At 45.1% G+C, this 26,326-nt stretch overlaps 1 protein-coding gene across 1 annotated transcript in view; it reads left to right on the forward strand.

The window, feature by feature from the left end:
• The window catches only part of DNAH10 (dynein axonemal heavy chain 10), a 272,004-nt gene that overhangs the window by 140,545 nt on the left and 105,133 nt on the right, over nt 1-26,326 (forward strand). The window contains exons 40-47 of the mRNA XM_089653648.1: nt 544-735; nt 5,395-5,513; nt 10,448-10,606; nt 21,638-21,773; nt 21,863-21,985; nt 23,173-23,307; nt 25,754-25,970; nt 26,063-26,182. Coding sequence (XP_089509774.1) covers nt 544-735; nt 5,395-5,513; nt 10,448-10,606; nt 21,638-21,773; nt 21,863-21,985; nt 23,173-23,307; nt 25,754-25,970; nt 26,063-26,182 — 1,201 coding nt within the window. The remainder of the gene's footprint in view (nt 1-543; nt 736-5,394; nt 5,514-10,447; nt 10,607-21,637; nt 21,774-21,862; nt 21,986-23,172; nt 23,308-25,753; nt 25,971-26,062; nt 26,183-26,326) is intronic.

Genomic DNA, 26,326 nt, shown 5'->3' on the forward strand with positions numbered 1-26,326 from the left:
GTAAAATAGAAGTCTATGGCTAAGTGCAGCAAACCCACATGAAAGCTGCTGGTACACTGCACTGCACCTGGGTATGGGTAAACCACTGCACATCAGTGTGAAATCAGCCCTATGCTATTATGCCCAGTGTATTTCTTCACAGTGACCTGAAGATCTCTTCTTTCCTGTTGCTGGCACCACTCTGGAGACCGCTAGCCGGGATAACAGGTGGAGTGTAGTTGGTATCACACTGCATGGGACAGGAGCCAGCACTACAGAGGAGGCATTGGCTTATGCAGATTTTTCTCCCTACTACAGCTCCAACTTTACAAGTAGTCCCTCTGCATTGCACTCTTGTTTGATGCTCTGGGATGGTGGGTCAGCAAGTCCAGACCACAATCTACCAGTCACCTGGCCATGATCTACTTGGAGATCATGATCTATGGCTTGCTGACCCCCGATCTAGAGAATTTAAATTCATTCCTTTAATAGTATTGAATTACTTGAATGTAATATTAATTTTTTTGTAATTTCACTTACTATTTGTGAATTCTTATGTTTTAGGATGTTGTACTAATGAGGGCTTTGAGAGATATGAATCTACCCAAGTTTGTGTTTGAAGATGTCCCCCTTTTCCTTGGTTTGATCTCTGATTTGTTCCCGGGATTGGATTGTCCCCGTGTTCGCTACCCCAACTTTAATGATGCAGTGGAAGAAGCTCTGAAAGACAACAATTATGTTCTGCTCCCTGTTCAGGTAAGCACATCCATCAATGAATCATAATCAACCAATTTAATTTTGTTGTAGTGAATTAGCACTTGTTAGAATGTTGAGATATTTTTAAATAATAATTAGCATGAAAAATGGTTCAAAGATACTGTATGTCAAGGTGGGTTTATTAATACAAAGCCAGACTAGTTAATGATGTTATCTAAACTTATATTTCATTTGTAGATTTGGCTCAAACACTGAATCTCTTTAAATCAAGAATCCCCTAACAAAGGGCCAGTTCACTGTCTGTCTCACTGTTTGGTGGCCAGACTGTGGCCAATAGGAGTTGAAAAAAAAATTCCCGGCATTGGAGGTCAGTGGGATTAAAAAATACCCTGGTGATAGTGGTCAGCTTGGGTTAAAAATGCCCCTACATTGGTGGTTAGTAGGAGTAATAAATGCTCCAGCACCAGAGGGAGTTTTTAACTGACCTGGTATAAGTGGGTGTTGCTATGGCTTAGCAAAGCCATAAGTCACTGTAATGGACTTTGAGATCATCATAAGTACCACGCATATCCAGTGCCTCAACATCACTGCATCCTCCCGGTCACTTAAGGCATTCCCTTATCCTTTATTCTTTGATGTGTAGATAGGAGAACTATTGTTACTATTTCTTAAAATTCTAGTTTCCTGTCTGTTAAGCACTTTCTGAATGAAAGACCCAGAGCAACCATATTGCAAGTGAAGTTACAGTGAATTCCAAGCTCAGCTTCGAATGCATGTTTAGGCCATTAACACAGAAAGCATTGAATTAAGAGGATCAACATGGCAACCAGCTAGCAGGAGCCATATGCATTAATCCCACAAGCAAAAAATTATTATATTGCAGCTTATCAATTCTTAGATGTGATGGCTGCATTAATTTTTTAATAAATTTTTAGGCTTTTCTTATATTCTCATCTGCTGATCCAGCCAGTAAGTCTGTTGTTTTTAAAAGAACAAACTCTCCTGCAGATGCATAATTTACACAGAGTAGGCATGATATTTAACACTCGCAGGAGTCAGCTTTTGTTTGTTTATATAAGACCTTAAAGTATTAGTAAAGGCTCATTTTTTTGTTTAAAATAACAAACATGTCATACTTACCTGCTCTGTGCAATGGTTTGCACAGAGCAGCCCTAATCCTCCTATGCTGGGGTCCCATACCAGCGCTCTGGACTCCTCCCCTCTGCCAAGTGCCCCAATAGCAAGCCACTTGCTCTGTGTATCCATAAGACACACAAAGTATGGCTCAACCCAGTTGGAGTTGATGGTTCCTACTGCTGTATCTGAGCCATTAAGTAGTGAGAGAGCCAAGCCTCAGTTCTCATGCACATCGCTGGATCGAGATCGGGCTCAGGTAAGTATTTAGGGGGCTGCGGGGAAAGCTGCATGCAGAAGTTTTACCTAACTGCATATAATGTAGCAAAGTAAAAAAAATGTCTACCCTTATAACCACTTAAATACCAAAAGGAAAAAAAGAACCATTTGCTCTGCTTATAAAGTGTTAGTTGGAGTTTGGCTTCAATTTGTTAATGTATGTAAACCTGCTAGTACATCTAATACTTCCGTCCCCCCCAGATTAACAATGCTGCAATCCAAATGTACCCTCTGTGCTTATTCATTCAGGGTGGGGGTCCTGTAATACAGGAAATGTGGTATTGGCCAGATCACCAGATGAAAACAGAAGGGAAAAAGCCTAAAAAAAGAAAATCAATGCAGCCATTAAATCTAAGGATTAGTAACCTGTAATATATTACATTTTTTATTAAATTTCATACCACTTTAATGATATGTTTCTTTTAGAGACCTTTAGGGTTCAGTCCTGTCTCTTGCAGTGCACTGAATAGGCTGCCAAAGTGCTAGAATGGAGCAAAAATGGACATGCACCATTTTTTCCACACAGCCGCTGCAAAGCACAGTAGTGTGTTACTGTGCTTTGTGGTGAACTGAAACTCATGTACATCAGGGGTGCATTACAAAATCCAGCAAAATGAATGGCACCGCAAGGTACTAATGGACTTAACATGCCTTAAAAAATATGACCGTGATCCTGCAACACATTAAACTGGAAAGATCTGAATGGGGACTTGCTAATGCTGAAGCTCCTGGCAGATGTCTTTTTTTGCCATGTTAAATAGGATAAAGTTAGTGCCTTTTGTTTATTAATCTGTCATATACTTTTGATTTGGTTTAAATAAAGTACTTGAAGTACGTTATTATGCTGCTTATATACACTATATTGCCAAAAGTATTGGGACGCGTGCCCTTACAAGCACATGAACTTTAATGGCATCCCAGGCTTAGTCCGTAGGGTTCAATGTTGAGTTGGCCCACCCTTTGCAGCTATAACAGCTTCAACTCTTCTGGGAAGACTGTCCACAAGGTTTCGGAGTGTGTCTATGGGAATGTTTGACCATTCTTCCAGAAGTGAATTTGTGAGGTCTGGCACTGATGTTGACAAGAAGGCCTGGAGGTCTTTAGTTATTGACTCTGCAGACAGTTGGCAACTTCTGCACACTTCAGCATGCGCTGACCCTGCCCTGTCATTTTACGTGGCCTACCACTTCATTGCTGAGTTTCTGTTGTTCCCAGTTGCTTCCACTTTGTTATAATACAACTAACAGTTGACCGTGGAATGTTTTTAGTAGCAAGGAGATTTCATGGATGGACTTATTGCACAGGTGGCAACCTAGCAATGTACCACACTTGAATTCAATGAGCCCCTTGAGAGTGTCCCATTCTTTCACAAATGTTTGTAGAAGCAGTCTGCATGCCTAGGTGCTTGATTTTATATACCTGTGGAATACCTGAATCCAATGGTTTGGAGGGGTGTCCTAACCCTAGGTTCACATCTGTGTGGGTGGTGCCGCTTCGAATCCGCACAAAAATCCGTGCAGCCGCACCACCCGCACAGAGAAATGCAGATCTGCCGCATAGATGTGAACCGGGGGGTAATACTTTTGGCAATATAGTGTACAGTTGTGACCAAAATTATTCAACCCCCACTGAAATTGAGTGTTTTGGCCAGTTTGACATTGCTTTTGATCATTCAGTCATCTTGCTTACATTTACATTAAAGAGGCACTTGTAGGTCAGACAAATATAACATAACAGTTATAATGAAATAACCACAAATGTCTTTTCTGTGCTCACAGCATTATCAGTTTTATTCAACCCCCAAGTGACATTCAATCTTAGTACTTAGTACAGCATCCTTTTACAGTTATAACAGCTTTTAAACGTGAAGCATAGCTTGACACAAGTGTCTTGCAGCGATCTACGGGTATCTTCGCCCATTCTTCATGGGCAAAGGCCTCCAGTTCAGTCACATTCTTAGGCTTGCGCACTGCAACTGCTTTCTTTAAGTCCCACCAGAGGTTCTCAATCGGATTTAAGTCTGGTGACTGCGATGGCCACTCCAAAATGTTCCAGCCTTTCCTCTGCAACCATGCTCTAGTGGACTTGGAGGTATGCTTGGGATCATTGTCCTGTTGAAAGGTCCAACGTCTCCCAAGCCTCAGGTGTGTGACGGACTGCATCACGTTTCCATCCAATATCTCCTGGTACTGAAGAGAATTCATGGTACCTTGCACACGCTGAAGCTTCCCTGTACCTGCAGAAGCAAAACAGCCCCAAAGCATGATTGACCCTCCACCATGCTTCACAGTAGGCAAGGTGTTCTTTTCATCATAGGCCTTGTTCTTCCTCCTCCAAACATAGCGTTGATCCATGGGCCCAAACAGTTCTAATTTTGTTTCATCAGTCCACAGAACACTATCCCACAACTTTTGTGGTTTGTCCACATGGCTTTTGGCATACTGCAGTCGACTCTTCTTATTCTTTGGAGACAGCAAGGGGGTACGCCTGGGAGTTCTGGCACGGAGGCCTTCATTACGCAGTGTGCGTCTTATTGTCTGGGCTGAAACTTCTGTACCCACATCTGACAAATCTTTTCTCAGTTCCTCAGCAGTCACACGGGGACTTCTCTCCACTCTACGCTTCAGGTAGCGCACAGCAGTCGAAGTCAGCATCTTCTTTCTGCCACGACCAGGTAGCGTTTCAACAGTGCCCTTTGCCTTGAATTTGCGAATGATGCTTCCTAAGGTGTCTCTTGGTATGTTTAACATCTTTGCAATCTTCTTATAGCCATTGCCCTTCCTGTGAAGAGAAATCACCTCTTCTCTTGTCTTCCTGGACCATTCTCTTGCCTTCACCATGTTTGTAACCACACCAGTAAATGTCTAGAAGGAGCTGAGTATCACAGTCATTTTAAAGCTGCCTAATTGGTGCTTATTATGCTTGATTGCTGCTCGGTGACATCCACAGGTGTTTTCAATACCTGATGGAAAGCACCTGTATGAACCTCTGTTCTTCAGAGTGGTAGTCTTTAAGGGGTTGAATAATTGTGGCAATGAAGAAACCACATAAGAACCATTTACTACTGTATTACATAAACAATTGATGTCATTTTAGTTGCATTTGGGTAGTTACAACGTCCTTGTAGGATTTGATTCTGAATACAATTCCAAATGTACACTATAGTCCCTAAACCCCTTTACAGCATTGGGGGTTGAATAATTTTGGTCACAACTGTATGTGAATATATAATTATACTTTGTATACTAAAAAATTGAAATGTTAACTTTATGGAATGGTTTATAGGTGGATAAAGTTGTGCAGATGTATGAGACAATGCTGACCCGTCACACTACTATGATAGTTGGACCCACCGGAGGGGGAAAGTCTGTCGTGATTAACACTTTGTGTCTGGCACAGACTAAGTAAGTACTGTTTAATACATACAATATATATTTTTGTAAATTGGACAGGTATGCAGAGTATAGAGTAGATTGCTCTTGTATTTGGCCAAACTTCAGACCTATAAATAAGTGTATAACCACCTCCACCCCAAAATTTCCAAAAAGTCACACTTTCTCCCCAGAAAGCAATTCAATATTATAACCTTTTTGTGATAGAATTACAAAAACATATTAATATTCAAATTACATAATGATAAATACTCAAAAAACAAAAAAAAGTCCAATAAAAAAGTGTCCCAATAAAAAACAGTAATGTCCAAAAAATAAGTCCCAAATATTCAAACTTTATCATCCAGTAGGAAGAAATCCTATTTCATCCCGTGGTACCTCAAAAAAAACACAATTGAATAATCTAGTGCATTACCTTTGTAAACAATATATATTCACTCAGTGCAAAAAACCAAAAAACACAAAAACTGTGCAAAAACTATATATATATATATCTCGTGCACATATGGATTAACTGTGACCACTCTGTGAACACTGCACACTGTGTATCCACCGACACCAATAGTATTACATACTATTACCCTCTGTATCAATATAACCAGCATCCAGTCAGAGATCTTCTATTTCCTCTCCAAAGAAATTTTTCCAAGGTCCTCAAAAGACAAGAAGGGTCTCAAGGCTCATATTCAAGGTATATATAAAAGGTTTTAATAGCCACTTACATTAAAATTCCACATATCCAGCTCCCAACATGGTTCCTATGCAAGTTCTGCCAAACAAATGCAGTAAGCCATGTGTAAACAACCCACAAAATGGCCGTGGCGACACTTCCGGTCTGCGTGCGTGCGTGCGTATCGACGTCACACCCTTAACGCGTTTCGTCACTTCCGGACTTCGTCTGAAGGGATACGGACGTCCCACATCTCTCTCCTTATAAGTTAATGTCTCTTAATGGTATGAGGCCACCGCCGCCATTTTACAAAAGGGAAACCAGGCAATAACGATTCCTCTATCACTCTAATGGGTACACAGAACCAAACATATATCGGTCTGATCAAATTACAATACCCAAAGGGTAACAGAGGACTTCAAATTTCTATTACATATAATAAAATACAGTATACAAATATAACTCTATACATCCTTGCCTTAATATTAGCCGAAAATTAATAAAAATATTAAAATAAAACATTACACCATATACTAAAAATATATATATTACCTATACTCACCCCCATATTTAAAAACATTTTAATGAATACTATTAATTTTAAAATATTAATATTATTAATAGCCCCTCAGACATATATATATATACCGTATTTGCCGGCGTATAAGACGACTGGGCGTATAAGACGACCCCCCTACTTTTCCTGCTAAAATGTAGTGTTTGGGCTATACTCGCCGTATAAGACTACCCCTCTTCCAATGCACACCAGTGGGAGGAATAGTGCCCCATCATTGATGTCAGTGGGAGGAATAGTGCCCCATCATTGATGTCAGTGGGAGGAATAGTGCCCCATCATTGGTATCAGTGGGAGGAATAGTGCCCCATCATTGGTATCAGTGGGGGGAATGGTGCCCCATCATTGGCATCAGTGGGAGGAATAGTGCCCCATCATTGGTATCAGTGGGGGGAATAGGTGCCCCATCATTGGTATCAGTGGCAGGAATAGTGCCCCATCATTGGTATCAGTGGCAGGAATAGTGCCCCATCATTGGTGTCAGTGGGAGGAATGGTGTCCCATCATTGGTGTCAGTGAGGGGTGGAATAGTGCCCCATCATTGGTGTCAGTGGGGGGAGGAATAGTGCCCCATCGTTGGTGTCAGTGGGGGGGGGAATAGTGCCCCATCGTTGGTGTCAGTGGGGGGGAGGAATAGTGCCCCATCGTTGGTGTCAGTGGGAGGAATAGTGCCCCATCGTTGGTATCAGTGGGAGGAATAGTGCCCCATCATTGGTATCAGTGACACCAATGATCGGGCACTATTCCTCCCACTGAGACTTGCTGACCCTGTTCTCATATGGTGCTGCTGCAGCCAGCATATGTGGTTGCAGCAGCACCTCTACACAGAGCACTTACCTGCTGCTCCGGCACTCAATTTTCGCGGGGCCGCTCGGCTCCGCCCCCTCGCCGGTGATTGGCCGCCTGTGTGCCTTTCCTGAGCTACAGTTCTGGCGGCCAATCACCGGTGAGGAGGCGGAGCCGCGCAGCCGCACGAACATCCAGTGGCCGAACTGAAGGAGACGCCGCGCTTCCTGGACCGGATCGTCGTGGGACTGGATCCAGGTAAGAGACGTCAGCCCCTGCAAACCCCTGTACTTAATGCCGCAGCCCCCCTAACATGTGTACCGGCGTATAAGACGACCCCCGACTTTTGAGAAGATTTTCAAGGGTCAAAAAGTCGTCTTATACGCCGGCAAATACGGTATATATATCGCTTATTATCCTAGCCATTCGTGCAAACTTAAACCTTTACTCCCTCCAGTGGTCATTCTCATAAACTAATTAGCATAAAAGGATATATTTAATTCCTTATTTAATAGTTATATTTTTAAGAAATCGGGAAAAGCTCTTATGTATCTCAAACCTCTTCTTCACCTTAAATCATATATTTCTTAATATTAAAACTATAATAGGATTATAAAACAATAATTCACTCCAAATTTCCAATATCCTATTGGTTAATATCATTTTTTTTAAATTATTTTATTATATGTTCTCCTACAGTTAAGACATACCATTCTAAGAACCCAAACCTCTAGAAAATCTAAAAGATCCTACAAAACCTATTTTACAGCTCTCAACTGGTATAACTGAAGAATCTAAAAATCTGAAATAAAACAATTTAAGTCAAGTTCTATATTAAGACCCCTTGGTTTTAGTGTATTCATCCTAAATATCCAAAAAGTTTCATTTTGAGACAACTTTTGGATTTTATTCCCACCCCTCCAATGTCCTTTAACAGTATCAATGCCACAGAATTTTAAAAGACCTGGATCTGAGTTATGAAATTCTTTGAAATGTCTCGAGACATTATGGTCTTTCTTGCCCTTAATAATATTTCTCACATGTTCTTCCAATCTAACAGATAAATTTCTTTTCGTCCTACCTATGTATTGGAAGCGGCAAGGACATTCCAACAAGTATGTTACATAACGTGTGTTACATGTGATAAACCGCTTGATGGGAAATTCCTCTCCGGTTGAGTGGGATCTAAAGGATGAAATCACCCTATCTTTTATCCCAGTACTTCTGCATATTCTACACTTTTTGCATGGATAAAAACCTTTAAAATTGAACATCTCAAAAACTTTCTCTTTTGGTGGGGAAATCACGCCTTTTACTAAAGTACTCCTCAAATTATTCGCCTTTCTATAAATGAAGGAAGGTTTAGCTGGTAGCACCGAACTTAAAATATTATCTTTTTTTAGAATTGGCCAATGTCTCATAAATATATTTTCAATTTCTCTATACTGACAATTAAAATCAGAAATAAACGCGTACTCAATTTCATTCTTCTTTTCCTTGATTTTTGATTTATTCTTAATTTTTTCTCCCCCTAAATAGTTCTGACTAATCTTAAATCTGATTTTCTCCAATCTTATTGGATCATATCCCTTAGCAATAAACCTATTTAAAATGACTTCTGATTGTAAAATGTAATCCTCCAATCTGGAACAATTTCTAAAAATTCTAGTAAACTGTCCTTTAGGTATGCCCTGTATCCACCGGGGATGATGACAACTATTTGTAGGAATGTATCCGTTTCTATCTGTGTCTTTAAAAAAAGTTTTAAAATATAACATATTATTTATCTTAAAAATAGTTAAATCTAAAAAATTGACCAATTCTTTACTAACACTATAGGTAAAAGTTAATTCGTGTTCATTCTTTCCAATATAATCCAAAAATTGCTGCAGACTTTCATCCGTACCCTCCCAAACTACCAGAATATCATCGATATATCTTTTCCACGTTTTTAACCCTTTCCAATTTCTGCCAAAAATTTCCTTATCCTCCCATTTTGCTAAAAAGATGTTGGCCAGACTGGGAGCAAATTCAGACCTGTTACTAGGCAAGAATGTACTTTGATACTTTCCTGTTTGCAGAAATAAAGCAGAACATTAATCAAAAAATACATAGTTTAATTACATGTTATTTTTTTACCATGCTGAATGATTTGTAGTACTATACAGAGATTCTTTTGATACACGTGCTACATGCCATTGTCAGGTAAGTGACACACCTATTTTCTGGTTCTGCAATGCAGCTTCCTATGTTACTTCTTAGCCTACAGCTTGCTTGCTGGACAAATAATCAGCATCATCACTTCTGTCTAATTAGAAGGCTGGTGATAAAGGAAGCAGCACAGCTATACAAAGATATAGCAAAGATGAACCAGGAAGTGGCAGAATGATCTTTACGGATATGCAGTGTGATGGAGCTGTGTATATCACAAGAGGTTACACAATAAATATACTGTATATGCATTTAAATAGTATATGACATTGTTTACTCTGATATATGAGGATCAAAAAAGGTACTTATGTATACATTATAACTCGCCCAATATCACTAAAGTGTACCATGACATCATTTTGCTATCATATCAAAATATCTGGGCAACAGAGGCTGTTGTAAATTCTTTATTGCTCCCTTTCTAATGTCACTGTTTTCTAGCAATCCCTACATAGCAGCTGTAAAAATGCACTTTATCTACTTTCACTTTTCACAATTTATTTTTCTGTTGACCTCAGTAATTCTTGCTTTATATATTCATTGAGTGGGACATTCTTTCTCAGAACTTCCATGTTAAAAACAGTATTTACCCAGACATCATTTTTGCTTTTGGATATTTTCTGTACCACTTTCTAATAAGATTTATAATGTCAGACTTTAAAAGATAGGTAGCAACATCTTACATTTCAACTTCACCCTTAACAGGCTTGGACTTATGACAAAGCTGTATACACTGAATCCTAAAGCCATGAGTGTCATTGAGCTGTATGGTATCCTGGACCCCACAACAAGAGACTGGACAGATGGTGTGCTTTCTAACATCTTTAGGGAAATCAACAAGCCCACTGATAAAAAAGAGAGAAGGTAAATGGATGCTATTTTTATTATGAATACTATATACAGAACATTGTCATCTATTTTATTATTATTATTATACAGGATTTATATAGCGTCAATAGTTTTGCTCAGCGCTTTACAATATAACAGGAGACAATACAGCAAGAATACAGTTCAATACAAGAGGGTTAGGAGGGCCCTGCTCCTTGGAGCTTACAATCTAAGAGGGAGGGGCTTGTGGTACAAAAGGTAGTAACTGTGGGGGATGGACTAGTAGGAGGAATAGAAGATTCCATTATTAGCTGAGGGCAGGATAGGCTTAAACTGTTAAACTTTAAACAAGTTAGCTATCACACTGATCTATTACTGAATTACACATTAGTTGCATACTCACATAAGATCCACACGATTTGTGTTCACCAATATTCCTGCTCTGATCCACGAGCTGGCCAGCCTTAAAGGATAAGTTCACCTTTACAAAAAAAAATAATAAATGCACATTTTTTTGCAGGTAAAACATATGCATTTATTATTTTTTTGTTAGGAGCCTGTAAAACATTGCACCCATTATAAGCAGATAGTGGGTGTTATGTTATGGTCCTGTAGACTGTCTGTGTAGCTGTCTGCCTGTACCCTTGATTAGAGATGAGCGAATTATTCAAAAATTCGATTCGGCTGATTCAGCGAATTCGCGGAATAAATTCGATTCGAGTTGAATATATTCGCTGCGAATTTAACTTATAAAAAGGGTGTTTCTAGGCTTCAGAGAGCCTTTATATTAGTGCAGAACACTGTACCTTTAATTTAAATGCCCTTGGAGTCTGCTGGGGAAGAGAAATAATACTGTCAGTCAGTATGACATGCAGATGAGTGCCGTCGATCTTAGAATCACCGCACACTTCACTCATTTGGGCAGTCACGGGGCCAAAACCAGAGTGTGGAGCCACAGTGTGGCGGTGGAGGCAGCAGCAATGGGAGGCCATACAGCACCCTATGACAAAATGGAACCCACCAGCAGTGTGAGGAGACCTGAAAGTGGCACATGGCAGAGTGTGGCGATGGAGACAGCAGCAATGGGAGGCCGTACAGGGACCAATGACACACTCTGGAGCTGGCAGCAGCATGAGGAGGCGGTACAGGGGCCCATGACAGATTACGGGCCTGGCAGCAGCATGAGGAGTCGGTACGGGGGCCCATGGCAGATTACGGGCCTGGCAGCAGCAATGGGAGGCCATACAGCACCCTATGACAAAATGGAACCCACCAGCAGTGTGAGGAGTCCTGAAAGTGGCACATGGCAGAGTGTGGCGATGGAGACAGCAGCAATGAGAGGCCGTACAGGGACCCATGACACACTCTGGACCTGGCAGCAGCATGAGGAGGCGGTACAGGGGCCCATGACAGATTACGGGCCTGGCAGCAGTATGAGGAGTCGGTACGGGGGCCCATGGCAGATTACGGGCCTGGCAGCAGCAATGGGAGGCCCGTAATCTGCCAGCACCCTATGACAAAATGGAACCCACCAGCAGTGTGAGGAGACCTGAAAGTGGCACATGGCAGAGTGTGGCGATGGAGACAGCAGCAATGGGAGGCCGTACAGGGACCCATGACACACTCTGGACCTGGCAGCAGCATGAGGAGGCGGTACAGGGGCCCATGACAGATTACGGGCCTGGCAGCAGCATGAGGAGTCGGTACGGGGGCCCATGGCAGATTACGGGCCTGGCAGCAGCAATGGGAGGCCCGTAATCTGCCAGCACCCTATGACAAAATGGAACCCACCAGCAGTGTGAGGAGACCTGAAAGTGGCACATGGCAGAGTGTGGCGATGGAGACAGCAGCAATGGGAGGCCGTACAGGGACCCATGACACACTCTGGACCTGGCAGTAGCATGAGGAGGCGGTACAGGGGCCCATGACAGATTACGGGCCTGGCAGCAGCATGAGGAGTCGGTACGGGGGCCCATGGCAGATTACGGGCCTGGCAGCAGCAATGGGAGGCCCGTAATCTGCCAGCACCCTATGACAAAATAGAACCCACCAGCAGTGTGAGAAGACCTGAAAGTGGCACATGGCAGAGTGTGGCGATGGAGACAGCAGCAATGGGAGGCCGTACAGGGACCCATGACACACTCTGGACCTGGCAGCAGCATGAGGAGGCGGTACAGGGGCCCATGACAGATTACGGGCCTGGCAGCAGCAATGGGAGGCCCGTAATCTGCCAGCACCCTATGACAAAATGGAACCCACCAGCAGTGTGAGGAGACCTGAAAGTGGCACATGGCAGAGTGTGGCGATGGAGACAGCAGCAATGGGAGGCCGTACAGGGACCCATGACACACTCTGGACCTGGCAGCAGCATGAGGAGGCGGTACAGGGGCCCATGACAGATTACGGGCCTGGCAGCAGCATGAGGAGTCGGTACGGGGGCCCATGGCAGATTACGGGCCTGGCAGCAGCAATGGGAGGCCTGTAATCTGCCAGCACCCTATGACAAAATGGAACCCACCAACAGTGTGAGGAGACCTGAAAGTGGCACATGGCAGAGTGTGGCGATGGAGACAGCAGCAATGGGAGGCCGTACAGGGACCCATGACACACTCTGGACCTGGCAGCAGCATGAGGAGGCGGTACAGGGGCCCATGACAGATTACGGGCCTGGCAGCAGCAATGGGAGGCCCGTAATCTGCCCGCACCCTATTACAAAATGGAACCCACCAGCAGTGTGAGGAGACCTAAAAGTGGCACATGGCAGAGTGTGGCGATGGAGACAGCAGCAATGGGAGGCCGTAAAGGGACCCATGACACACTCTGGACCTGGCAGCAGCATGAGGAGGCGGTACAGGGGCCCATGACAGATTACGGGCCTGGCAGCAGCAATGGGAGGCCCGTAATCTGCCAGCACCCTATGACAAAATGGAACCCACCAGCAGTGTGAGGAGACCTGAAAGTGGCACATGGCAGAGTGTGGCGATGGAGACAGCAGCAATGGGAGGCCGTACAGGGACCCATGACACACTCTGGACCTGGCAGCAGCATGAGGAGGCGGTACAGGGGCCCATGACAGATTACGGGCCTGGCAGCAGCATGAGGAGTCGGTACGGGGGCCCATGGCAGATTACGGGCATGGCAGCAGCAATGGGAGGCCCGTAATCTACCAGCACCCTATGACAAAATGGAACCCACCAGCAGTGTGAGGAGACCTGAAAGTGGCACATGGCAGAGTGTGGCGATGGAGACAGCAGCAATGGGAGGCCGTACAGGGACCCATGACACACTCTGGACCTGGCAGCAGCATGAGGAGGTGGTACAGGGGCCCATGACAGATTACGGGCCTGGCAGCAGCATGAGGAGTCGGTATGGGGGCCCATGGCAGATTACGGGCCTGGCAGCAGCAATGGGAGGCCCGTAATCTGCCAGCACCCTATGACAAAATGGAACCCACCAGCAGTGTGAAGAGACCTGAAAGTGGCACATGGCAGAGTGTGGCGATGGAGACAGCAGCAATGGGAGGCCGTACAGGGACCCATGACACACTCTGGACCTGGCAGCAGCATGAGGAGGCGGTACAGGGGCCCATGACAGATTACGGGCCTGGCAGCAGCAATGGGAGGCCCGTAATCTGCCAGCACCCTATGTCAAAATGGAACCCACCAGCAGTGTGAGGAGACCTGAAAGTGGCACATGGCAGAGTGTGGCGATGGAGACAGCAGCAATGGGAGGCCGTACAGGGACCCATGACACACTCTGGACCTGGCAGCAGCATGAGGAGGCGGTACAGGGGCCCATGACAGATTACGGGCCTGGCAGCAGCATGAGGAGTCGGTACGGGGGCCCATGGCAGATTACGGGCCTGGCAGCAGCAATGGGAGGCCCGTAATCTGCCAGCACCCTATGACAAAATGGAACCCACCAGCAGTGTGAGGAGACCTGAAAGTGGCACATGGCAGAGTGTGGCGATGGGGACGGCAGCAATGGGAGGCCGTACAGGGACCCATGACACACTCTGGACCTGGCAGCAGCATGAGGAGGCGGTACAGGGGCCCATGACAGATTACGGGCCTGGCAGCAGCAATGGGAGGCCCGTAATCTGCCCGCACCCTATGACAAAATGGAACCCACCAGCAGTGTGAGGAGACCTAAAAGTGGCACATGGCAGAGTGTGGCGATGGAGACAGCAGCAATGGGAGGCCGTAAAGGGACCCATGACACACTCTGGACCTGGCAGCAGCATGAGGAGGCGGTACAGGGGCCCATGACAGATTACGGGCCTGGCAGCAGCAATGGGAGGCCCGTAATCTGCCAGCACCCTATGACAAAATGGAACCCACCAGCAGTGTGAGGAGACCTGAAAGTGGCACATGGCAGAGTGTGGCGATGGAGACAGCAGCAATGGGAGGCCGTACAGGGACCCATGACACACTCTGGACCTGGCAGCAGCATGAGGAGGCGGTACAGGGGCCCATGACAGATTACGGGCCTGGCAGCAGCATGAGGAGTCGGTACGGGGGCCCATGGCAGATTACGGGCATGGCAGCAGCAATGGGAGGCCCGTAATCTACCAGCACCCTATGACAAAATGGAACCCACCAGCAGTGTGAGGAGACCTGAAAGTGGCACATGGCAGAGTGTGGCGATGGAGACAGCAGCAATGGGAGGCCGTACAGGGACCCATGACACACTCTGGACCTGGCAGCAGCATGAGGAGGCGGTACAGGGGCCCATGACAGATTACGGGCCTGGCAGCAGCATGAGGAGTCGGTACGGGGGCCCATGGCAGATTACGGGCCTGGCAGCAGCAATGGGAGGCCCGTAATCTGCCAGCACCCTATGACAAAATGGAACCCACCAGCAGTGTGAAGAGACCTGAAAGTGGCACATGGCAGAGTGTGGCGATGGAGACAGCAGCAATGGGAGGCCGTACAGGGACCCATGACACACTCTGGACCTGGCAGCAGCAAGAGGAGGCGGTACAGGGGCCCATGGCAGAGTGGCGAAGCGTAAGCAGCTTAAATTGAAGGCCATACAGAGGCCTATGTTAAAAATAATAACATGTTTGGGGCATGATTCATGGCGGATTTAGTCAGTTGTGTCAGGAACTGGTGGTTTGAAATCCAGACTAATCCACGCCTGATTCATTTTCACAAACGTGAGTCTCTCCACACTTTGGGTGGACAGTCGTGTCCTCCGCGGAGTTACAATACCTCCTGCCGCACTAAACACGCGCTCCGATGCCACGCTACTGGCCGGACATGACAGCCTTTCAAGGGCAAATTCAGCTAGTTGGGGCCAAAGGTCAAGATTCGTTTCCCAGTAGTCAAGGGGATTGTCTACCTCGGTTGGCAGGGTGCTGTCCAAGTAGGCCCAAGCCTGTTGTTTGAGGTCCTGCTCCAGGTCCACCTGATGCTGCTGCTGCTGCGGCTGGTTAGTAGTTTCCTCACTGCGCTGGTGAAGAAAGCTACTCATCATCGACTGCAGACTGAGGCAGCCGCTGCTGGTGGAGCTGCCACTGCTCCTACCACCCCACCCCTCCCCTGCTGCCATGGCAGCGGAACGCGAGCGCACAGGGCCCACAGTGTCTGAGGATGGACGTTGGCGCAGAAAGGCAGAGACCAACTGACTACACGTTATTTTGGCCTCCCTTTCAGCAGGTGTGAAAAAGGCCACCATTTTTGAACGGTAGCGAGGGTCCAACAAGGTGGACAGCCAAAAGTCATCCCTCTGTCTGATGGTTATTATTCGGCTGTCACTACGCAAGCAACCGAGCATGCTATGGGCCATTTGTGCCAAGGAATGCGAGGGACTCCCTGCCTCCATCTCCACAGCATACTGCCACGGTGCGTCTGGGTCCTCTGTCTCCTCCTCCTCCTCTACCAGATGCTCCTGCTCCTCCACTCCTGTCCGCTGAGTGGAAAAACCACCCATTTCACTCAATAATTCCTGAGCACCAATGTCCTCCTCTACCTCCTCCTCTTCTTCCTGTCCTGCCCCCACAGGGGTCATGTGGCGTTGAGATCTGTGCGCCACGTCTACCGCACCCTGACCAGCCATTGTTAACAGCATTTGTTCCAGGACGTGCAACAGAGGAATGACGTCGTTCATCCCATAGTCCTGCCGACTCACGAATAGCGTGGCCTCCTCAAAGGGCCTGAGCAAGCGGCAGGTGTCACGCATGAGCTGCCAATGGCTGACATCTAAGTTACACAGGGGAGTACCTTTATCCGCTTGTAACATCAGGAAATCGGTGATGGCCTTTCGCTGTTCGTAAAGGCGGTCTAACATATGTAGGGTTGAATTCCACCTTGTTGCAACGTCACAGCATGAGGAGTCGGTACGGGGGCCCATGGCAGATTACGGGCCTGGCAGCAGCAATGGGAGGCCCGTAATCTGCCAGCACCCTATGACAAAATGGAACCCACCAGCAGTGTGAGGAGACCTGAAAGTGGCACATGGCAGAGTGTGGCGATGGAGACAGCAGCAATGGGAGGCCGTACAGGGGCCCATGACACACTCTGGACCTGGCAGCAGCATGAGGAGGCGGTACAGGGGCCCATGACAGATTACGGGCCTGGCAGCAGCATGAGGAGTCGGTACGGGGGCCCATGGCAGATTACGGGCCTGGCAGCAGCAATGGGAGGCCCGTAATCTGCCAGCACCCTATGACAAAATGGAACCCACCAGCAGTGTGAGGAGACCTGAAAGTGGCACATGGCAGAGTGTGGCGATGGAGACAGCAGCAATGGGAGGCCGTACAGGGACCCATGACACACTCTGGACCTGGCAACAGCATGAGGAGGCGGTACAGGGGCCCATGACAGATTACGGGCCTGGCAGCAGCATGAGGAGTCGGTACGGGGGCCCATGGCAGATTACGGGCCTGGCAGATGACGACGAGGCTGCCAAGTGCGATCAGCCTCATCATCATCAATTAGGGTCTCCGCCTCACTACTAGCCCCCTCGGCTGCGTGTGGGTCTGGAGACAGACCTGTCTCTAGACCGGCTACCGAGCCACTCTCCTCGCCAGTACTTCTTCGCCTGGCTGCTGAAGAGGCGGATGTCTCCCCCCGTTCCTGACCGCCCTCTGTTAGCTCTTCCCCACTGTACAGTGGGGCTGAGCCCACAGCATGCGATACTTCGCTTGGTGAGGGAACACCAAAGGACAGGGGCAGGTAGAGGACACGTGATTTCAGTGGGCTTGCTCCCGGGCCATGCCAACTAACGGTTGTGTCTGACGTACCCACCGACCGTTGGCTGTAGGTGTCAGAGGTGACCTGGGAAGAGGAAGACGACCGAGCCAACCAATCGATGACGGCAGGGTTGTCGGTGGAGACACGACCGCTGGATGACACCGGGAGCACTGGCCTCTGGCTGCAACTAGTGCTGCCTCGACCCCTTCCTCTGCTGCCACGTCTGCTCGCTCCTGAAACATTGCCTCCTCTGCCACTCCTCTGCGTGTTGTCTGACATACTCTTTAATTCAACGATTCTGTGTCCCTGAGTAACGATTCTGTGTCCCTGAGTAACGATTCTGTGTCCCTGAGTAACGATTCTGTGTCCCTGAGTAACAATTCTGTGTCTGTCCCTGAGTAACGATTCTGTGTCCCTCAGTAACGATTCTGTGTCCCTCAGTAACGATTCTGTGTCCCTGAGTAACGATTCTGTGTCCCTCAGTAACAATTCTGTGTCCCTGAGTAACGATTCTGTGTCCCTGAGTAACGATTCTGTGTCCCTGAGTAACGATTCTGTGTCCCTGAGTAACGATTCTGTGTCTGTCCCTGAGTAACAATTCTGTGTCCCTGAGTAACAATTCTGTGTCCCTGAGTAACGATTCTGTGTCCCTGAGTAACGATTCTGTGTCCCTGAGTAACAATTCTGTGTTCCTGAGTAACAATTCTGTGTCCCTGAGTAACAATTCTGTGTCTGTCCCTGAGTAACAATTCTGTGTCCCTGAGTAACAATTCTGTGTCCCTGAGTAACGATTCTGTGTCCCTCAGTAACAATTCTGTGTCCCTGAGTAACAATTCTGTGTCTGTCCCTGAGTAACAATTCTGTGTCTGTCCCTGAGTAACAATTCTGTGTCCCTGAGTAACAATTCTGTGTCCCTGAGTAAGAATTCTGTGTCCCTCAGTAACGATTCTGTGTCCCTCAGTAACAATTCTGTGTCCCTGAGTAACAATTCTGTGTCCCTCAGTAACAATTCTGTGTCCCTGAGTAGCAATTCTGTGTCCCTCAGTAACGATTCTGTGTCCCTGAGTAACAATTCTGTGTCCCTGAGTAACGATTCTGTGTCCCTGAGTAACGATTCTTTGTCCCTGAGTAACAATTCTGTGTTCCTGAGTAACAATTCTGTGTCCCTGAGTAACAATTCTGTGTCTGTCCCTGAGTAACAATTCTGTGTCCCTGAGTAACAATTCTGTGTCCCTGAGTAACGATTCTGTGTCCCTCAGTAACGATTCTGTGTCCCTGAGTAACAATTCTGTGTCTGTCCCTGAGTAACAATTCTGTGTCCCTGAGTAACAATTCTGTGTCCCTGAGTAACAATTCTGTGTCCCTCAGTAACGATTCTGTGTCCCTCAGTAACAATTCTGTGTCCCTGAGTAACAATTCTGTGTCCCTGAGTAACAATTCTGTGTCTGTCCCTGAGTAACAATTCTGTGTCCCTCAGTAACGATTCTGTGTCCCTGAGTAACAATTCTGTGTCCCTGAGTAACGATTCTGTGTCCCTGAGTAACAATTCTGTGTCCCTGAGTAACAATTCTGTGTCTGTCCCTGAGTAACAATTCTGTGTCCCTGAGTAACAATTCTGTGTCCCTGAGTAACGATTCTGTGTCCCTCAGTAACGATTCTGTGTCCCTCAGTAACAATTCTGTGTCCCTGAGTAACAATTCTGTGTCTGTCCCTGAGTAACAATTCTGTGTCTGTCCCTGAGTAACAATTCTGTGTCCCTGAGTAACAATTCTGTGTCCCTGAGTAACGATTCTGTGTCCCTCAGTAACGATTCTGTGTCCCTGAGTAACAATTCTGTGTCTGTCCCTGAGTAACAATTCTGTGTCCCTGAGTAACAATTCTGTGTCTGTCCCTGAGTAACAATTCTGTGTCCCTGAGTAACGATTCTGTGTCCCTGAGTAACGATTCTGTGTCCCTGAGTAACAATTCTGTGTCCCTGAGTAACGATTCTGTGTCCCTCAGTAACAATTCTGTGTCCCTGAGTAACAATTCTGTGTCTGTCCCTGAGTAACAATTCTGTGTCCCTGAGTAACAATTCTGTGTCCCTCAGTAACAATTCTGTGTCCCTGAGTAACAATTCTGTGTCTGTCCCTGAGTAACAATTCTGTGTCCCTGAGTAACAATTCTGTGTCCCTCAGTAACGATTCTGTGTCCCTCAGTAACAATTCTGTGTCCCTGAGTAACAATTCTGTGTCCCTGAGTAACAATTCTGTGTCTGTCCCTGAGTAACAATTCTGTGTCCCTGAGTAACAATTCTGTGTCCCTGAGTAACGATTCTGTGTCCCTCAGTAACGATTCTGTGTCCCTCAGTAACAATTCTGTGTCCCTGAGTAACAATTCTGTGTCCCTGAGTAACAATTCTGTGTCTGTCCCTGAGTAACAATTCTGTGTCCCTGAGTAACGATTCTGTGTCCCTGAGTAACGATTCTGTGTCCCTCAGTAACGATTCTGTGTCCCTGAGTAACAATTCTGTGTCTGTCCCTGAGTAACAATTCTGTGTCCCTGAGTAACAATTCTGTGTCTGTCCCTGAGTAACAATTCTGTGTCCCTGAGTAACGATTCTATGTCCCTGAGTAACGATTCTGTGTCCCTGAGTAACAATTCTGTGTCCCTGAGTAACGATTCTGTGTCCCTCAGTAACAATTCTGTGTCCCTGAGTAACAATTCTGTGTCTGTCCCTGAGTAACAATTCTGTGTCCCTGAGTAACAATTCTGTGTCCCTCAGTAACAATTCTGTGTCCCTGAGTAACAATTCTGTGTCCCTGAGTAACAATTCTGTGTCTGTCCCTGAGTAACAATTCTGTGTCCCTGAGTAACAATTCTGTGTCCCTGAGTAACAATTCTGTGTCCCTCAGTAACGATTCTGTGTCCCTCAGTAACAATTCTGTGTCCCCGAGTAACAATTCTGTGTCCCTGAGTAACAATTCTGTGTCTGTCCCTGAGTAACAATTCTGTGTCCCTGAGTAACAATTCTGTGTCCCTGAGTAACGATTCTGTGTCCCTAAGTAACGATTCTGTGTCCCTAAGTAACGATTCTGTGGCCCTAAAGTCTCTCTGGCCCTAACTCTGTCCCTAATACAGACAGGTCTGTCTCTCTTGAATGACCGGAGGCTAATGGAGAATTGTAAGATGGCCGCAATTTATAGCTCCACCATTACACAGTGCTGGCTGGCTGGCTGCTGATTGGCTAATGCGATCACATGTCATGAATGAATGCATTATGGGTCAGCGCGCCTTGTCTGCGCGCCTTCCCAGAGATCCCCGCTCCGTCGCCACACATGTCGCCGCCATTTTTGGGAAAATTCGATTCGTGCATCCGAAGTTTGCTAATTTTCGGATTCGGAGCAAATCGAATTTTTCCTGATCTTCGAAACGAATTCCACTTCGCCATGTTCGATTCGCTCATCTCTACCCCTGATACCTACAAGCAGTTACACAATGACATGAAGCTCATAGAACTACCTAGAGAGCTGAACTAGTAGTTCATTGAGAATGGCAAGTTGACAGCTACAAAGGCTGTCAGAACGTGTAGTTTTCCCATTCACAGAATACTGTGAATGAATGATGCAGCCAGGTGGGCGATTGGGGGGGAGGGGGGCCAGAGGCCAGAGCATCTTTAACTTGTTACATATTACACCCTGAACATGGGCGTAACATGTACAAAAGGTGAAGTTATCCTTTAAAAATTGCAGCAATTGTCACCAATAACAGTTACAAACACAGGCAATTGCAGGCAGATGAATGTGCCTGAAATAGTTCAAGTTTTTATAAATAAATGCAAACAACATGTTGTCTGTGTGTCTACCGTAATACCATATTTTGCTTTGTACAGGTATATTTTGTTTGATGGAGATGTGGATGCACTATGGGTGGAAAACATGAATTCAGTGATGGATGACAACAAGTTGTTGACCTTGGCAAATGGAGAGAGAATTAGACTTCAACCACACTGTGCTTTATTATTCGAGGTCTGAGCTATTTTCATCCTTTTATTGATTTTCATTATCCACAGTCGAGGACATGCTAGTACTGATAACTCACTGGGTGATTTCTTTAGGTTGGAGATTTGCAGTATGCATCACCTGCAACTGTGTCCCGATGTGGAATGGTCTTTGTTGATCCTAAAAATCTTAAATACAGACCCTTCTGGCAGAAGTGGGTCAGCAACAGGCAGAACAAGGTAAAAAAAGGATGTTGTTTTAGATGATCAAATTAATAATCATGATTCTAAATACAGGTACTTATATCATTTCCTTGTAATGTAATAACAACCAATCTGTAGTCCAATAACTGACATCCTCTACAATACCCTGTACAGTACTACTTGTACAGGGTACAGGTAGTACTGTACAGGGTGAATAAAAAGTCCCACTGCCATGAAATTTTGATAATGCTGTCACACATCATCAGCTCTATTGGTTGGAGAGGAGGGGAGTAGCTGTAGCCAAGATCTAGATTTCTAATTTCTTTACATGTATAGGACAGTTACAGACATGGGGGCTCCGAAAATTATGTTTATTTTTACTGATATCTAATTCTATTTTTTCTTTAATTATAATAGAGGGATGTTGCCACTGGAGATGCATATACTAGGAATAAGTAGAGGTTGTTCACTTAGCTAAGTTTATGTTTCTTTGTCAAAGTATGGATTCATTTAGACTTGCAGTTGGGGGGTGCCAAAAATGTGTGGTTAAGCCGCATTTTTGCCTCCTGCAAGCTGCCCTCCGTTAAGCTGCAATAAACAGTGGACTGTGATGTTTACATGCTTGCCTGCAGCAAAGTTCACCCGACATGTAGTGATCGGTGGGCGGCAGTCCTGCCGAACGCTACACATTCAAGAGCTGCAACCACGTGCAATGCAATTATTTTCAAAAATGGGTTAAAACAAGTGGTGAGGAGGCATCTCATCGCTTCCTCACTGCCTGTCAATAGCCTCTAGAGTGTGATCCGAACACGGATAGGGCTTTGGAGGCAAGGGAGATTTAGATACATGTCTAAATCTACTGGTAATATTAGTAAAAAAAAAATTTTAATTACCAAATCATGTGCGAGAGAGATTAAAAAAAAAAAAGAAGAAAAAAGAAACAGGATTTTTTCTAGCGCATAATTGGTTGATTAAAATGAGAACAGCTTAAACCTTTCTACCTAATCTGCAAACATTCACTTGGCTAAGTGAACAGTTTGTATTCCTTGATTAAATCAACCCCAGTGTATTACGGAATCCTTTAATAGCACATTCCGCTTTGATTGTAGATCTGTACATGTTTTTGCTTTTGTTTTGAAAACTGGAAGTTCTTGATTTTTTTATATAGGGAGTTACTTTTTTTATAGTGTGCTTACAAACATTTTCTTCTTTTATATTTATAGCAAGAGCAAGTGGAATTAAACCGCTTGTTTGAGAAATATGCCCCTCATTGTCTTGAAATGATTGTTGAAGGAATCATGGATGGGAAACAAGGAGAAAAATTAAAAACAATCGTTCCTCAGACAGATCTAAACATGGTAATTACAAATGTTGCTTTTAGTACTTTATTCTTGAACCCCTGAAGTTTATGTTCAGTCAGGAATGGTGCCCATGTAATTGTCTTGTTGAAAATAAACCAAAAATGATCAGTAGACTGTGGACATTTACATAGATAGGTTAAGATAAAGTGGTTGTAAACCTCAGACCTGACAAACAGTATGAACGAAACATATCCCTCTATAGTGTGTACTTGTCTCAATTAAGAGCACTAAGTGTCATTTCTGTCTGCTGCTTTGTTCCTCGGCAATCAGCGTAAATCACTTCTGACAAATTTTACTGACACCAGGAGAAAAATGGCAACAGAGGAGGGATCTCCAGCAGAGTGACAGCCTCAGCTCTGTTCCTGTGAGCTGTGTGAAGGGGGGGGGGGGTGTCTCTTCCCTCCAATCAATTCTCATAGCTCTCCTCACTGAGCTCTGCAGAGTGTGATCTCAGCTTTCCACCCCCTTTTTGTGAACTCTCAGACAATCTCAAAAATTCTGGACTTTGAAGGGTTGTAGAGGAGAGAGGGCTGTAGATAGACAGGTACAACTTATGTAGGAGGATTTGTTTCATCTGTTTATCGCCTAAGACCAGTCATTTCTCTGAGTATTTGTAAGGGTTTGCAACCCTTACAGATATCTCTTGCTTAAAGTGGAAGGAAATTCATGTACCTAAATAATCCCCTGCAGTCATCAATGTAAGCTATGTTCAGTGTTATGTCCCAAAATGCTGTTTATATACCTTTATTTTGTGGTTTTCCCTGCCTGTCACATGACTACCATCCCTCTCCTTTCCAAGTCTAAGGACAGCTGGTGGGCATGTCTAGTAAGGTCTAGTAGTGACGTTGCCTGCTTCTTTGTAGTGGGTGTGTACAAGATGGGGGTAGCTGATCACATATCACCTGTCAGAGCTCTCTCATGAATGAGGACTATTGTGTATCTTTTTTCATGAGAAAAAAAAAGAAATAATATAAATAAATCATTTGCACAATCAGGATGGCAGAAGGTCAGGTGCACATATGCAGCGGTGCAGGGCTTTGAATCAGAACTGGCAGCGGGTGAAGGGAGCTGGATGCCAGGAAAGCTGTCAGTGTAGCCTGAACTGCTCTGGAGTGTCAGAACAAATCACAGTCCACAATGTCCACTGTTCCTTATGATCCAGGTGTCCACTCCAGATAAAGAAAGTAACTAGCTGCAAGGTTGGAGGCTCTGGTGGGAGGAGAAAGCCAAGAAGCCGATCACATCCTGCCTGCTGTGCAGAGTGCTACTGAATAGGAAGAAAAAAGCCACAGGCTGAGTACCAGCATGTACAAGGTCCGGTCCAGGAGTTGGATGACAAGTAGGCAATTAATCCTTTCTGGCTGTGCCCTGGAATCTGGATGCAGAGAGAGCTGTCACAGAAGGGCTGGAGGTGATGGAAGTGGAGAGATTGTGCTCCAGGAGAAAAAGTAGAGTGAAAATGGAATCCAACCATATCATATTTGGCTAGGCAACCTCTACTCATTTAAGTCAGCTGGCACAGGGAAGTGAGATCTAACAGCTGAGCACCAATCAATGTAAGAAGGTGGGATAGAGCATTTCCATTTGAGGAGGATTTCCCAACTGCCATAGTAGGATGTTTAGAACAACTATAGTTTAGGATGCTTCGAAATAGAAAGGGAGTTGTAAAGACTTAACAACAGAACTAAAGGATCCAGGGTCAAAGATACCTTCTGTACCTTAGTCAATCTGGATGTGGATTCTTTTCAAAAATCCAAAATCTTAGGGCAGCTCTACACCATGTGATAAAATGTCCCATTGGTATTCTGGTATTTGTTGTAGAGTGGGGAGAGAGTAGAATCGGTGCAATTCTTTGATTCATTTTAAGGCTTAAACTGCCCATACTCACAGGAATCTGATCATGTGAAAATAAATTTCACATAGTCCCTTAGTTCATGCATGCACATTAACTATATAGTGCATTTTCTGTGACTTACCTTTGGTATCTATGAAGCAGAGATGTGCAGCTTATCGCTGATCACATGTTTGCTCAGTCGGCAGTAATCAAAAATATTTTATATATAAATTTTGGATGATTATTCACAGTACTTTGAGTTATCGCTTATTTTATGGCATCAAGGACTCATTACTATCCAGTTGCTGTATCTCATCAATTTGATTCACACTGTATCTGAAATGCTTTCAGTGCTTGGCAATTTGACAGGCAAAACTCTGTCAGGGGTACTTCTTACTCCTTGTCCTTGGTGAGACCAACAACTGGACAGAAAGTGAAAGGAAAAAAAGCTTTGGCCTGAGCTATAAGGAGAAAAATATGCATTATTTTAATTTCTCTACACTCTTTTTTTAATACATAATGCAGTGTCATTAACCCATGGTCATTTAACCTGAATAAACTTGAAAGCATATCAATTCATATGTTATACGTTTGTGCTAAATGTTTCAGGTGACACAGCTGGCAATGATGCTGGATGCTTTAATAGAGAAGGAGATCGAGGATGTCAATGTGCTGGAATGCTTCTTTATAGAAGCTTTGTATTGTTCATTGGGAGCCACATTACTTGAGGGTGGAAGAATTAAATTTGATGAATATGTAAAGCGCTTAGCATCAATGTCAACAATTTATGATGAAAAGTCCCTGGCTGGGCCTGGAGAGCTTCCAGGTGAGTTTCAGCATACTGATCACTGCCACAAGGTAACTGTTCTAAATGAGCATATTAAAGGAAATTAACTTTTCTAATCTATTTGTGTATAGGTCAGCTGCCCACAATCTATGACTTTCATTTTGATGGTGAGAAAAAGAAATGGATACCTTGGAGCCAGTTGGTCCCAAAATATGTCCATAAATCAGAGGAGAAATTTATCGATATTTTAGGTGAGTTGAAGGCTCAGTAGTAAGCGAATATTTTGTCAGTCTACTTATAGTATCTCAGTCTACTTACAGTATACCAGCTTGTTCTACTGAATCAGATGCTCAGATACAATGTTTCTCATACATAAAAAGTGATAAAGGAGATAA

Source organism: Staurois parvus, unplaced genomic scaffold, assembly GCF_062004578.1.
Source record: "Staurois parvus isolate SC_StPar_1 unplaced genomic scaffold, SC_StPar_1.0 ptg000719l, whole genome shotgun sequence".
Lineage (NCBI taxonomy): Eukaryota > Metazoa > Chordata > Amphibia > Anura > Ranidae > Staurois > Staurois parvus.